At 51.1% G+C, this 15,000-nt stretch overlaps 4 protein-coding genes across 4 annotated transcripts in view; 2 read left to right on the forward strand and 2 right to left on the reverse strand.

Annotated features, from left to right (window-relative positions):
* Window positions 1-1,020, forward strand: part of LOC118792066 (serine/threonine-protein phosphatase PP1-beta catalytic subunit-like) — a 9,406-nt gene extending 8,386 nt beyond the window's left edge. Inside the window, exons 7-8 of the mRNA XM_036549764.1 lie at window positions 113-247; window positions 468-1,020. Of these exons, the coding sequence (XP_036405657.1) occupies window positions 113-247; window positions 468-572 (240 nt within the window). The 3' untranslated portion in view covers window positions 573-1,020. The remainder of the gene's footprint in view (window positions 1-112; window positions 248-467) is intronic.
* Window positions 1,021-2,295: 1,275 nt separating this feature from the next.
* bpnt1 (bisphosphate nucleotidase 1) lies at window positions 2,296-7,474 on the reverse strand. The gene is made up of 9 exons (XM_036549995.1): window positions 7,308-7,474; window positions 5,059-5,180; window positions 4,812-4,916; window positions 4,625-4,732; window positions 4,304-4,352; window positions 3,893-3,984; window positions 3,399-3,596; window positions 2,848-2,953; window positions 2,296-2,571 (listed from the first exon to the last, which is right to left on the reverse strand). Exons 2-9 carry the CDS (start codon window positions 5,176-5,178, stop codon window positions 2,420-2,422), a joined length of 930 nt encoding a protein of 309 aa, XP_036405888.1. The 5' UTR covers window positions 5,179-5,180; window positions 7,308-7,474; the 3' UTR covers window positions 2,296-2,419.
* Window positions 7,475-8,689: 1,215 nt separating this feature from the next.
* saysd1 (SAYSVFN motif domain containing 1) lies at window positions 8,690-10,236 on the reverse strand. Its single transcript, XM_036550467.1, has 2 exons — window positions 10,002-10,236; window positions 8,690-9,643 (listed from the first exon to the last, which is right to left on the reverse strand). The coding sequence occupies exons 1-2, from the start codon at window positions 10,194-10,196 to the stop codon at window positions 9,320-9,322; spliced, it is 519 nt and encodes a 172-aa protein (XP_036406360.1). The 5' UTR covers window positions 10,197-10,236; the 3' UTR covers window positions 8,690-9,319.
* Window positions 10,237-10,771: 535 nt separating this feature from the next.
* Window positions 10,772-15,000, forward strand: part of rab3gap2 (RAB3 GTPase activating protein subunit 2 (non-catalytic)) — a 23,550-nt gene continuing 19,321 nt past the window's right edge. The window contains exons 1-6 of the mRNA XM_036549862.1: window positions 10,772-11,062; window positions 13,483-13,553; window positions 13,669-13,786; window positions 14,154-14,235; window positions 14,435-14,482; window positions 14,681-14,756. Of these exons, the coding sequence (XP_036405755.1) occupies window positions 10,948-11,062; window positions 13,483-13,553; window positions 13,669-13,786; window positions 14,154-14,235; window positions 14,435-14,482; window positions 14,681-14,756 (510 nt within the window). The 5' untranslated portion in view covers window positions 10,772-10,947. The remainder of the gene's footprint in view (window positions 11,063-13,482; window positions 13,554-13,668; window positions 13,787-14,153; window positions 14,236-14,434; window positions 14,483-14,680; window positions 14,757-15,000) is intronic.

The raw sequence follows: 15,000 nt of genomic DNA on the forward strand, positions 1-15,000 counted from the left end.
GTGTGTGTGTGTGTGTGTGTGTGTGTGTGTAACAGATCTTTGTGGGTTAGCAGGTGGTGGAGGATGGGTATGAGCGTGTGTGTGTGTGTAACAGATCTTTGTGGGTTGCCAGGTGGTGGAGGATGGGTATGAGTTCTTTGCAAAGCGGCAGCTGGTGACGCTGTTCTCAGCTCCCAACTATTGCGGGGAGTTTGACAACGCGGGGGGGATGATGAGCGTGGACGAGTCTCTCATGTGCTCCTTTCAGGTAACACACACACCCATCATACATACACATCACATGCACTCACACACACATCCATCATACATATACACACACCCATCCTACATACACACCACACACACACACCCCCATCATACATACACACCACACTTGCGCACGCACGCACGCACACACACACACACACACATTGATTCACAGACACACCTACACTCGCTCACAGTGTAAATACTCTGCACTCTCCTAGATCTTAAAGCCGTCAGAGAAGAAAGCCAAGTACCAGTACGGGGGTGTGAATTCGGGGCGGCCTGTCACCCCTCCACGCACCACCCAGGCCCCCAAGAAGAGGTGAGCGGCCGGCCCCACCCTCCCACTGCGCCCGCCTAACCCTCTCCTCTGCCTGCGGGGGCGCTGTGGCCCCTCTCACTCTCTTACACACGTGTACATATACATTTTGCCGTGACCGATCTCTTCTTTCGCTTGTTGGTTTGTTGGTATTTCAGTATTAATATCATTAGTGGGCTGGTGTTGCTCGGCTCGCGGTACTTTGGGGTGCAGTGTGTCCCGGACCCTGCCTGCAGGGGATACAGGTGAAGGGCACCTGTGGGGCCGCAGTGAACACGTCTCACCTGTCAGCCCCGCCTCGGTCACTGACCGTGCCCGGAGTGAGGCAGCATGATTCCACAGGGAGGAACACTCAAACACAGTCAGTAACAGAACCAAGATCATGTTGCACCCACATATACACATGTACACACACACGCACACACACACGCACACACACACACACACACACACACGCACACACACACGCACACACACACACACACGCGCACACACGCACACACACACACGCGCACACACACACACACACACGCACACACACACGCACACACACACACACGCACACACACACGCACGCACGCACACACACACACACACACACACACACGCACGCACACACGCGCGCACACGCACACGCACGCACACGCACACACGCATACACACACGCACGCACACACGCACGCACACACGCACGCACACACGCACGCACACGCACACACACACGCACACGCACGCACACACGCACACGCACGCACACACACACACACACACGCACACACGCACACACACGCACGCACACACACACGCACGCACACACACATGCACACACACACACACACACACGCACACACACACACACACAGCTGAGCGCCCCGTACAGCAGACTGAGGAGGAAGTGTCCTCAGGGGCCTGTTGTAGCTGCGCTCCGGTCATGGGGGTTCAGAGCAGGGGTGCAGGGGTACCGTGGATCGTGAGTCTGCCCTGAGGGTTAGGGTTAGGGTTAGTGAGTGTGTGCCCGTTTGTGGGGGGCGGAGAGGAGGAGATGGTGTACCCGCTCTTCCACCTCCAGGCTTCCTGGTACCTGCACAGTGCAGCAGACTGTGGGTCTGAGAGAGAGCTCCAGCATTCAGTGCGTTATGGAGGCTGTGGTGTCGCCTGGCGGCAGCACTGTGTAGGTGTCAGTGACTGACTGAAGACAGCAGGCCCCTTGGAGGAGGGGGGGGGGGTTCCCCTCTCGACCCCACGGCTGAGCTGACGTGAAAATGAAGGATGCTGCATGGATACTGGACCATGCTCAGTCTGCCAGTCACAACAGGTCAGAATAGTCAACGCACACACCTACACACACACATACTAAGAATACGTGCAAGTAAAAATTCAGTCTTTTTTATGTTTTTGATTTTTGTTGTTTGCTTGTTCTTTTCTCTTAATTTCCTAATGTTGGGAAAACTAAAAGTGTTAAAACAGCAGTTTTGAAATTTGTACAAGTTTGTTTCAAACTCTTTGAATTGAATAAACGGAAACAGACCCACCCAGTTTCCCGCCTGTGTGTGTCACCCGGGGCGACTCACAGGGACCCCTCGGAAAGCCCCATCGGCAGGACGAAAGGAGAGAGAATCTGTCCGCATCATTTCAGCACCATCCCAGGACCGATTTGTTCACACAGATCTGATCATTTATTCATATGTTCATAAAAAATAATCAATGGAATACAAAGGAACCATCGCTAGGTTAACGGTGAAAAACGTCACTGTGCATTTCCAGCAGAGACGGCGGGGTTTAGTGTGTCTGGCCCCTCCCCACAGCGGCGAGTGCGGGAGCCTTGTGCTACCCACAATCCCCCGGGGCAGCGTGTCAGGCCGACGGCAGGGCCTGGCGGACCGACGCTGGCACTCTGCTGAGGTAGCGCTGATGGTCTCGCAGCGTCGCCAGCACCCCCGCCGAATTCATGTGCTTCACGTCCGCGTCGTAGCGATACGCGTTGCCATGGATATCCGTCAGCTTGCCTGCAGAGAGAGGGACACGCTGGAGTTCTATGTCCGTGCCTGTCCTAACACTCCAAACGTAACGTTCAGGCGGAACACCAACACTGTTCAACTAATAATACAACCATTCGCCCAGGAAACTGATCAGGTGAACTGCATGATTGAAACTCTCAAACTAAATAACTACTTTAACTACTAACTGCAAGCTAAATAATGCAGACTAAATAACCCTTGTCTCATTGGGGTGGGGTGGGGAAGGGGGGCGGGGCAGGGGGCGGGGCAGGGGGAGCTCCTTACCCCCAACGGCGTGCAGAATGGCCTCAGGAGCGCAGGTGTCCCACTTTTTACAGCCAGGACTGGCAAAGACGTAGGCCGAGGCCTTCCCCTCCACCAGCTGGATTATCTGCAGGGAGAGAAAGACCAGGCCAGACTCAGACCCCTTTCATCTACACTGTACACGCAGGTCTGCAGATGTTTCTCTCCCTGTTTTCACTCTGAATGTTCCGCAGACGGGTCATGCACATGGATCTTTCCAGCAGCTAAACTGCAAATTACACAGATCACCTGCAGGAGACAGACAGCCATTAAGATGTTAACCCTGCGAACGGGGCCTGGTGCCCCACAGCTGAGAGCTGTGAGCCCTTCTTCATGCGGAAGCTGCAGGCAAGAGGCTACAGAACCGCCTCATCTGAGGGCCTGGCGTGTGGCTGATACTGGGGGAATTTAATGCCGATTGAGTTACAGTTCTCTCTGAGATGGAGAAGTTTGAGAGAGGTACAGTTCTCCCCTCTCAGAGCGTGAGAGAGAAGTTTGAGAGAGGTACACTTCACTCCTTTAAGAACACTCACCTTATTTCCAGCCCCGCCCACCCTGATGACATCATCAGGCTCCATGGCCTGTACACAGTCTGTCACCACTTTGTTGCTATGGGAACGGGTAGTCGTGACAATGCAGTGTCCCCCTGGGACCTCCTGCAGCTGGAACCCAAACGCACCCAATCCCAGCATGCCCCACAGTGTCCTCCCCAGGGTGGCATCCGCCCCCAACTGTGCAAGAGGGAGAGAGGGGGAGAGGGAGAGAGACAGAGAGAGGTGAGTACTGAACTGTAACATTACCCATAAGAGTCTGGTCTGAGAGCATTTTAACTTGGTCTGTCTCTGCTGCTTATAAAACTTACTTTTCTGTTCTCTTGTGCCCGAAGTCACTCAGGATAAGAGTGTCTGCTAAATGTATTGCCTTAGTTTATCATCAATTCTGACCGAACTTGAATCGTCTTTTTCATATTTTAGGTGAGGCAAAGCATTGTGGGTGAATGTCAGAGTATTTGGCTGGGGTTCAGTACCTGGTAGTTGAAGAAGGGCTGGTTTATGACACCGGCGATGGCTTTCCCATTGTATGCGATGCCAATCAGTACGGTCACATGATCCAGGAGCCCTTTGAACAGAACACAGCGCTGCGGCATTGACACATACGACACCATGAAAGTGCGATATTAGCTGCACGACGGCTCACTGAACAATACAGATCAACGCAATACATACTGTGATACTGACAACCAATACACAATAAGCTATTAAAGAGCTGATTGTGGGGGGAAATACCCTAAGCACATGGAGATATGCAAAAGAGGAGGGCCATGTTAACCAGCAGACAAGCGGAGAGGTGCACCTCGACCAGAAAGCGCCTTTGCTGAGTCACTGTAACAGTATGATATGGATTAAAGTTAAAGTTGCGTGAGAGTTCAGCAGCTCACCTTCGGTGTACTCTTTAGTGCCATCCAGTGGATCGACCCACACTACAAGCTGAGAGACGAGAGTGAAGCACACACACTCTCATATGCAGTAAAAACATTATTTCAGACTCCAGCGCACATGCTACATTCCATTACACGTAGCCAAATCATTTTCCCTTTAAGTGATACCGTCTGTATTCTGAATGTAAGGGCATAAGGTGTGCTGCATAATTCTTTCCTAAAGCAGTCTCTGTGGAGCGGGCAGGGTGTAACAGCTCCACACAGCTGCCCTGTCCTCTCCCAGCCCCTCCCTGCCTCTCCTCGCCTCTGGCGCTGTGTCACCTCTTCCTCTCGAACACTGCTGTACTCTGCAGGGCACGGCTTCTGCAAAATCTCCTCATGCTGCCCGTTCTCAATCAGGTCCTCTTCCACAGTTTCGGGTGGCAAATCCTACAAGAGCAGGAAAGCAGTGTTGGGCTCCGTGCTGGGTGTGGGTGGGGGGGGGGGGGCTGGCCGTCCGCAGACTCACCTCCTCTCCGATGATGGTGACCTTGGGGAACTGGCGGGACAGGGAGGCGCAGATGCTTTTCTGGGCGAGCCGGTCGGCCACAGTCTGCAGGTCGTTGGCTCCTGTCTGTGCACACGGACTCACAGAGCTTCAGACACCAGTGAAGCAGCTTATCACCGACACATCTGACATCACAGACGCAGGCTGTCCCTGACCTCCAAACACCCCCCCCCCCCCCCCCCGCAGACGCCCCCACCCTGCCTCTCACCTTCTCCACGATGCCGAGGTTGCCACTGTGCATCACCTTCCTCACCAGGCAGCCGGCCTTTTCCGCCACGGCGAAGGCTGAGGCCAGCAGGCGCATCACCACAGCTGGGCTGCCCGCCATCGCTGGCACCGGGGGCACAAGCATACAGCGGGGGTGAGAAACGCCCTCCCAGGGCAGCCATCACTCAATCACCGGGTCACTGAATCATTGAATCACCGGATCACCGGGCCACTGATTCACTGAATCACCGGATCACTGAATGCAGACATCTGGCTAATTCTCATCTGTGGAAACACGCTCAGGCTATGAACTCAAAGTGTCAGATGCTGGGGAAGAGATCAGATCTACTCCGATGCAGAATGAGCGAGACTGCCTCTCTGCATCTTCCCAGGGAGATGACACTCATACCCCCTCTGCAGATCACACTGATACTCCAGCGTTTCTGCACGCATGTTTCATGGTCACAGCTCTCAGAGGACTGAAGGCTGTACACAGTGCCGAAGGTTTTGGTTTTGATAAAGTATAGATGCTGCTCCTCGGCGTCACCTGTGCCAGTGTGTCATCCACACTCCACGGCTCTAACAGTGCTGTAATGACAGCGTGCCTGTGCATGCGCTGGTGCCGGTCCAGCCCGGACTCACCAGCCCACTGCCTGAAACGCTGCGTCTCAGAGGAGGAAGGATGTGTTTCTTTACTGCTCACTGTGAGCCCGTCTGTCCTGCAGATCAGCACAGCACACCAACCCGCTGCCCTGGAGGTTTTCCACCTGCCTCTCTTCCACAGTGAGTATGTACTTACACATGTACTATACATACTTATCAACAGACTACATATCCTTAGAAGTAGGAGATGAAGGCTGTGCTTTAGGTCAGGCACTCTGGATTACTTAAGATAGCAGAAGTGTTACAGTCAAACACATGACTTTCACTTCAATATCAATTGTTTGCAAACTGTATCACGAGTAGGAATCCAAAGGTCATATCCATGGCAACTGACTGAATACCTGGCTCTCAGATTCCGGAGTGGCACGGCCACACCTGTGAAGCACTGGGAAAACAAGGACGCTCAAACAGGTGTGATTCCCAGAGCACAGAGGGCAACACAGAACAACAAACACTACAGTTACATTCTCTGAAGCCATTCTGCTGCTCTGTTGGGTCGCCACACTGCAAAGCAGCTAAGTCAGTTACTGCGAGATTAATGCTGGTGATGACCAACCAATGAAAAGTGGAATTAAAGTCCACTTGAACCTTCGTTAAAACCTATGTGTTAAAAGCCACTGTTTCGGCTGGTGCAGTGAGAGAGATGGTTTGGAGTAGTGGTCCTAATCGCATCACTGGATCTATTGTTACGCTAAATTAATGCCGGTGAGATACGCGGGAATTACGCAGCATTTCGCCAGACGCACAGGGTCACTTGCGCACCATCTACCTACGCTGTATCCACGTTATATTACTGACCAATCAGGGAGCAGTGCAGCGGGTCAGCTGACTCATCGCTGGTTACTGTAACAGTATCATTTCTATTGTGCTGTACCAAAACAGCGAAGGTATCTGTTGCTTCCATCCTATTTGAACATTATCATACTTCTACGCCACAGATAGCAGTTTCCAACGGTGTCCGCTGAAGCGGGGGTGAGAGGCGACTCTCATCCCGGAAATAAAGTGAAGAAGCACCGGGCAGCTCTTTTAATGGGAAAAGGCCCATTTATTCTCATTTAAGATTAACCCGATATCTGATATGTTTCAAATATTGTAAAGTAATCAGTCCATACGATTTAAAAACACCCGTTACTGCTTATACACTGAATTTCACTTGTATTGGAAAAAAAGATAATCGCGACTAGTGGTTGGACTGGGATTTAGCAACACCTTGCCCAATTAGTTCATTGCTAACTAGCCAGGCGATAATGGTTTGCAAACTGACAATCTGTCATCACAATCAAAGTATGAAAACCACACTCAGCTTTGGCTGTCTGCTGATTTCACTACGATTTCCGCATATAACTGCTATTAGACGTAGGTAGCTGTTGATCTAGCCATTTAGCAAGCTAGCTAAAATATTACAGTTAGCTAACTGGCTATCAGGAGTTATGGTACAGCTCCACTCCGCTGCTACATCCGCAATGATATTACACACCGACACACAACGCTGTGATCTGAGCTGACATCATGCCGAAAGCGTTGTATTCAACAAATGCATTCATTGTTAAAGTTAATCAGGTCAGCGCATGGTTATGTGAGACTCACATGATTTCAGCCTTGCAGAACTTGTTCTCTTGAATTTGTAAGTCAGGAAGTGAAGCGCAGCCGGAACTGCTGGAGCTCCGGGTCCGAAGGACAGGCGCAAACTTGGTGCCCGACTGGAAGCGCAGATTTGGGAGAAACTGGAGCGATCCGCCTGCTTTCCAGTCTTTAAACAGTCTGCGCTGCGCAAGCGCACACAGACCGCCTACACACAAATGGCATGATCGTTGTTTCATATAGGAGCGCCGAGTTGCAGCACACGCATGCTTGTATTTTCCAATATAAAGCGGGCGGCGTATCTACAGATAGATGGCTAAGCTGGAAATTTGCAGTATATGTACAGCGAACATACGATATAGCTGCTCCTAATTGCTTGGAGGTTTTTTAATATGTACAGCTTGCTATTGGCTCCAATGAACATATTTTGCACTCGGTGAGAAGCATACAAAGGGAAAGAGCCGAAAGGTTGCCTGTTCGATCCCCGCTGGGACACTGCTGCTGTACCCTTGGGCAAGGTACTTAACCCACAATTGCCTCAGTAAATATCCAGCTGTATAAACATTGTACAGAACTGTAACCTATGTAAGTCGCTTTGGATAAAAGCGTCTGCTAAATGAATAAATGTAAATTCTGTGCATTTGAATCGATTTACATTTTACGTTAGAGGTAAAATGTAAATTGTTGTGATGCTGGTGACCTGCGTTTGGAGGCTGCGCAGGTGAGGAGCCCCCGCTGAGGGGTGTGACCCTGAGAGCTGTCCCTGTCCCAGGGCCCCCCCAATTCTGGCAGTGTTATCAGCTGTGGGTGCAGCGCTGATATCTTGTACATGCTTCACACCGCCACCAGTCTGACCATGTGACCCCTGAGTCTGAGACACTGCACGCATTCTCCAGGCCCTACTCTACAGTTATCCTCACACGGCCCTTGTGCGGTGGCCAGTATTTCAGGCTGAAAAGTCTCTAGATTGGCAAGTTGCAGCAGGAGCCAGAAATCACACGACTCTGGGCAGCTGGTCCTCCAGTGTGCTTGTCCCTCCCAAAGCTAATGTGGTTTGTGGTAAACCTCTACAGTGAGATTAAGTCCTGTGAGGTATGAGCTAGGCCTTTCACGTGCCCACGTTACACAAGCTGTAAACACAAGTGCTCAGTCTGTTTAAGTGTGCCTCACAGTTATCACTCTAGGAAACCCAACCCCAAGTCTCCAGTTCATTTAAGACCTTGTATGCTGAGCTTACCATGCCTCTCCCTTCAGCCTGTGTGAGGACTCTTCCTGACTGAGGCTGGTGTGTGGAAACTAACAGCTCTTCGAGTTCATCCCCGAGGTGCTCGACCACATGAGCCTCTGTAGTGCTGCCTTGCGGTGTAGCTCTGTGGTGTGATGCGGGGTGACGGCTCCTTTACACACATTCCTCCTCTTCCATTCATCATCACGGTTTTTACAGCATAGTAATGTTTATTCCTTCAAGATATTCCCTGAAAACAATGAATGTAACACTCAGGTGAACACTCGTGTTCATATTCAGTCTGTTTAGGTGCAGCCCCCTCTGCAGAACCAGCCCTTTGAGTTCTGTCAGTACACGTGTGGCACTCAGCCCTGCCTCCCTCCACATCACTGCAAATGGACCTCTACGCGTGTGTAACACAGACTTTTGTCATACATTATGAACTTCAATGCATATTTCCATCTACACAAACTTTACCTTAACTGTTTTAGTAGACTATCATGCACAGCCATAGAGGTGAACAGTAGTGAGGACGTATTCTGCAGTTTAGAGCAGCTGAGATCAGCTGGCTCTGTGCTGGAGTATAAGGACAACAACAGTGTTAACCTGTGAGTGTCTCCTGAGCTACAACTGAGTGGAGAGGTCCAGTTTTGGTTTCAACACAATTCCCTCACACCACTAACAGTCCACAGGCTGCTGCAGAAGCAGGAACACCCGAAACTTCCATTGAGCATGTTAAAGCGGCAGTGACTCCTCTCACTGTCCGTAGCGGCAGGCTGGCCTCCTCGCCCGGCTATCTGTTAGCCAGCGGCCGGTAGCCCAGCTCCCCCTCCAGCTGCTGCGCGGTGAGCGTGCCGAGCAGCGGCTGGCAGTCCGGGTTGAAGACGGAGTACGCGCTGAGCTCTCCGGGCTGCCTCGCACCCGGGCTGCGCAGACCCGCGTACAGCCAGTAAAACAGGGAGATGAGGAAGAAGGGGAGCCCGAAGTCCAGCTCAGAGAAGAGACCCAGCAGAACCAGCCAAAGCAGCAGCTTCAGCACGGTGAGGTTCGTCATGGCCAGGCATCGCAGCCCCAGCCAGCGGCCCACAGCGCTGTCCATCAGCCAGTCGGGACCAGCCTGCACGACGGGGAAAAGACGGCACCGCTTTAGGATCATCTGCTGCCTTCAGACACTGCTGAAGACCAACATGTTTAATTTAGTGTTGTTTCATTATGTCGCCAACTACCAGGGCGAGATACCAAGTGCAGCTAATCAATCCAGGAAGTACACAGGAGAGTCAAAACACACGCGTGGCCGAAGTTTGTTGATGTTGATACTTGCACCGTTTCAGAAAATTTCTGGGTGACAGAGTGACATTTTTTATTATTTCTCTTATTAAAAAATAAAGACAGTGGTAAGCGGTGTTCTACTCTTTGTAACCATCGACACAGTTACACCAAACAGATTTTTTAAAGATGTACGCCACTGCTCTCACCTGTGCGCTATCTGTGTATATCGCAGTTTTCTCCGGCTGGTCCGGTGTGTCGGGGTTGATCGGGGCGGACGCAGAGCCGGGAGGCTGAGCTACCGACCCCGGCTGCGCTTTAGCCTGGCTCTCCGTCGCCTCGCAGCTGTTCGCAGCCGCTGCGGCTCTTTTCCGAGCTCTGAACTCCGCCAGCTTCTGCTCCATGTTGGCGCAGTCTGCGGGGCGGAGGTGACAGCGTGGCGCGGCAGTGGGTGCGGGGCGGATGTGCAGGACAGTTACGCTTTCTACTCATTAGCGGACAGAGTGCCCCCTGTAGGCAAAATGACCTCTAAACTTTAAAAATGGCAGATACGACTTCTTCCTTCACGTTAAAAAAATCTTTACCGTCATTGTCATCGTGTTAAATACAGTGCAGTTACCGGTAAATATTTGACTGAGACGAAACGCTTCGGGAATTCATACATTCTGCAATTCAGCTGTCATTGGAGTAGATGAAACTACTGCATTCCAACTCGCCTGGTGGCTCAGAGCCTGGTATTCAACGTGGTTAAGTCATTTAGCTACTGGACCTGTAACAACGCCCCTTACACAAAACTAAGCAAGGGAAAGTCATTTACGACACTAAAACACTGGTGTATTTTGAGTATTAATTCAGTTAACGGCTGACAGAAGCGCAGAGACTGCGCTGCAGTCATCCGGGCCGCTAGGGGCGCCATGCCGGCGAGCCAGCGCTGCACCCTCCGCCGCTCCGCCTGCCCGTCTTTAGCTGCTGATGTCAATACATGTCAACGGCATAATCAGGCTAGAGAAAGAGAGTAAGCAACAGCTAAGTAAACCACTGGCAGGACAAACAGAATCACTCAGATTTCGTTTTATGTCATGAGCGCAAACCTTCAGCCTCCAGGTTTTGTGTTGTAGTTTCACCCCCGGACCGATCGCAAGTTTAGACCCCAGAATGTCCTGCTGTTTGCTGGAGTTCTGTCGGGTCCAGGAGCTCCGGCCAGTCCGGGAGTTCCTGTTCCCCAACCTGCGGACCACCGCCTCGGAGAATAACAACAAGAACAAACCTGGTAAGGTAGATCACTGGAAAACCACCAATTATGTACATAGAGTAATTCTATGTATATAAAACCCAGCTGGAGCGGAGGAGGGGAAATTTAAGAGGGTAGCTAGCAGCTTGAAAGGAATAACTAGCGATCGGGTTGACATACCGTGCCAAACTAATAGGTTATTATACGTTTGCAAGGGGTTATTATTATACGATCGGGCTCAGACATGCCCTGCCACACGCAAAAAGTCGCATTGTTGTAATGACACTTAGCTAACCAGCTCGCTGGCTGCTGTTTTTGAGTGTTTCTGTAGAGAGCTGCCAGCCCTCCAGCCTTCCAATCACACAGAGCTGCACGTAACGAGCTGGTCATCTGCATAACCAGCTAGTTAGGTAACGCGAATAACTAACGCTAGCTATGCGTCAAACTACAGGTAAATCTGTGTTATAAGGCTAAAAGGCAATGTATACAGCGGTTTAACTATCTGACAGGTTAGGACACACACACAAACACCTCAATAACACATAACGCATAACTCTGGCTGGGTCTATCAGATTACCAGCTCATGATTAATTATGAGTCCGTTATACTGCGCTTGGAGGGGTTGTGTCTCTGACATGCAGGTTTGACGCATTTGTACTGGTGTAAGTTACCTGACAATTTTGTTAGTATGTGTATAATGCATATGTACTTTAGAATAGTAATAGAAATAGTAAACTAGTAAAGAAAATAGTAAAAATAGTAAAGAAAAAATACTTTATTAATCCCGAAGAAAATGTGAGAAGGTCCATTAATGCGGTTCTCTTGTACGTGTGTTCTTTGCATCTTCTCACCTGAGGAAAACTGCTGTCATATTCCAGTCACACGCAGTTTCAGACAAAGAGAAAATGCGGCAGGCGTCCACAGCATTCCTCACTAGCTGCCCCTGCAAACCAGAGAGGAGTGCATCCTTCTCCACCTTAATGTAAATGTCAATCAAACCAAACGAATTCAGACTTACAGTAGTCCCACACATTATATCCACCAGAATTCACTGCCAGACTTCATCAGGCAGTTCTTTATTCCTGGTAAAACCGCTGAGTGCTTTAGCCTCTTGCACACTGTACTTTGTCCCGTTATTACTATTAAAACCAGTGATGTGCTTACTGACCTGGTGCTAGCTATTTGCCTAGTGTGAAAAGACTGAAATATGAAAAAATATTCTGTATTTCATTTTGTAAATACTTTGTGCAGTGAACCAGCAAGCTATCGTAGAAGCCATGTGTGTAGCTATGTGACCATTTTTCTTTTCTTGACAGGTATGTAGAGTTAGCTGTCCCAGTCTTCTCAACACACCATATCATATTGGCTGGGATTTAGTTGCTCGCCAGCTGGTTGCTAGCTGGCTGAAGTTACTGTGGTTATTGATTGAGCTGAGAGTAGCGGTTTCCCTCACGTGTTCCTCTTCAGGGGTGTAGGTGGGGTTAAAGGCTTTGGAAGGAGCAGGTTTTCTCTTTCAGGTGTGCCACTATGCTGTGCTGGATTTGCTGGTTGCTGAGACATCGCTGTGTGGCCCACCTCATGCTCCCATTGGCACAGCGCTGCAGCAGAAATGGCGGGAGGAGGGGGATGAGTCGCGCTGTCCTATGAGTCATCAGGAGGGAGGGAGGGAGCCTCACCTCCAGCTGCAGCACACACGCGCACACACACGCACACGCACGCACGTACACAAGCACGCACACATGCACACGCGCACACACACGCACACACACACGCACGCACGCACACAAGCACGCACACACACATGCCTTATTTGTGAACTGTTCCTCTGCCTGCAGCCCATTCACAGATAGGAAAATGGTTTCTGTCTCTCCTCTGTTAGCTGTCTTTCTCACTCTATCTTCTCTTCCTCCTCTTTCCTGACTCCTCTGTATCTCCGGCTCTCTCTCAGTGATATTTTCTCTCTTCTTGTCTCTCTTGCCTGTGTTGATTCAGTCTCTTTCTGTGGGGAAGTTTCAGTTGTTTATAGTGAAGATAAGCACACGTCATGTCAGATGTCCTAATAACCTGCACCTGTGTTGGTAGTACAGTTACCACAGTCATCACAGTTACAGGCACACACACTGATCTGCACCTCACACAGAACAGGCCCTCTGTGTGCTGCTGGGTGTGTCCCACGCAGGCTTCTGTACCCGTCACTCAGAGGGCTGACGGTGGCACTCAGTATCACTTCATTAGAGAAACAGGCATAACTGAGGGAGGAAGAGAGAAGTTTGTGTCAGGCAGGCAGCGTCAGAAGCACCAGTGTTCTCCTTTGCCTCTACCTCGGGAGGTTTCCTGTGGATGCGTCTGGTTCCTCTGTTTGTGTGACGGACACCCGTCTCCGGCTTTTCGGGACTCAGAGCTGCTCTCACGGTGCTGTTGTAGCTGTGTCTCACTTCTCTGCTGTCTCTCGCTCTCAGATGAGGAGATGAACTGGGAGGACACAGACTGGGGCTCGTGGGACACTGCCGACGCAAAGGATGGCGTTCCGGTCAGTTCTTTGCTCTTTCGTCCTGTCTGTCTGATTGATCGGTTGGGGATAAACTGAAGTCATTCGGAGTTCAGGGGCTCTGCTGGCACTCTAACACACTGTCTGCCTCCTGCAGGTTGAGGAGGAAAGTGTGTCTCAGAGCCCTCCCTGGCTGCAGGACTGTGCGGTGTCTCTGTCCCCCTGCTCGGACCTGCTGGTCATCGCCCGCGAACACAAGGCTGTGTTTATGTCTGGTGAGTTTCACACACTCAAACAGCCCTGCAGATACCAGGCCAGCCCTCTCTGCTCTCTGCTCTCTGCTCTCTCTCTCTCTCTCTCTCTCTCTCTCTCTCTCTCTCTCTCTCTCTCACTCTCTCTCTCTCCCTCTCTCTCTCTGCTCTCTCTCTCTTTCTCCCTCTCTCTGCTCTCTCTCTCTCTCTCTCTCTGCTCTCTCTCTCTCGCTCTCTCTCTCTCTGCTCTCTCTCTCTCTCTCCCTCTCTCTCTGTTCTCTCTCTCTCTCTCTCTGCTCTCTCTCTCTCTCTGCTCTCTCTCTCTCTGCTCTCTCTCTCTCTCGCTCTCTGCTCTCTGCTGTGAGGGCCTGACCTGTGTCCCTCTGTGCAGCAAAATGGCGGACGGACGAGGCGGGGCAGGAGGAGATGACACTGGCGGTGTCTTGGAGTGGAACCCTGAGCACAGAGGATGGGTGAGAGTGCCGAGAGAGGGGGGGGAGGGAGGTGGGGAGGGAGAGGGGAATGGAAAAGGGAGGAGCCGGTGGTGGTTTCATACCTCTGTGAGAGGGGGAGGACGAAGGGATGAGGGGCCAGAGAGCAGCACTGTGACTGAGAGAAGAGAAATGCAGGAGATCGAATGATAGCGTGGTCATTCCTGTGTGCCTCTTCCAGGGAGTGTGTGAACAGCGTGATCTGCATCCCTCTGGCGAGTCAGAAGAGGTGAGGACGTCGGTGGTGGTGTCACACAGACGGCAGCGGGAAGGTGTATTCATGACGCATCATGCAGCGCAGAACAGTAGTGTTACAGAGACAGCAGCAGGATGTTCTGTTCATAAAGCATCATCCACACGTCACCCTCACATCTGGGCTTTACGTGCTGCTCAGAATCGGCTCTTGTGTGTGTGTGTGTGTGTTCAGGAGTTCGACGGGCCGGCCCGATTGGACCTGCGTAGTGGTGGGCTTCACCTCGGGATATGTGCGCTTCTACACAGAGGTGATTACTGTGCTGTGCTGCTGAGTGTGCTGCTGTGGATTGTGGGGATTGTTTTGTTACAGCAGGTAACGTGTATGCTTTATGCTTTATGCTTTATGCAGGTAATGTGTATGTGTTTTATGCTTTATGCTTTATTTTGGCAGAGCGGGTAATGTGTATGTGTTTTACGCTGTAGAGCGGGTAATGTGTATGTGTTTTACGCTGTAGAGCAGGTAATGTGTATGTGTTTTACGCTGTAGAGCGG

Source organism: Megalops cyprinoides, chromosome 17 (assembly GCF_013368585.1).
Source record: "Megalops cyprinoides isolate fMegCyp1 chromosome 17, fMegCyp1.pri, whole genome shotgun sequence".
NCBI lineage: Eukaryota > Metazoa > Chordata > Actinopteri > Elopiformes > Megalopidae > Megalops > Megalops cyprinoides.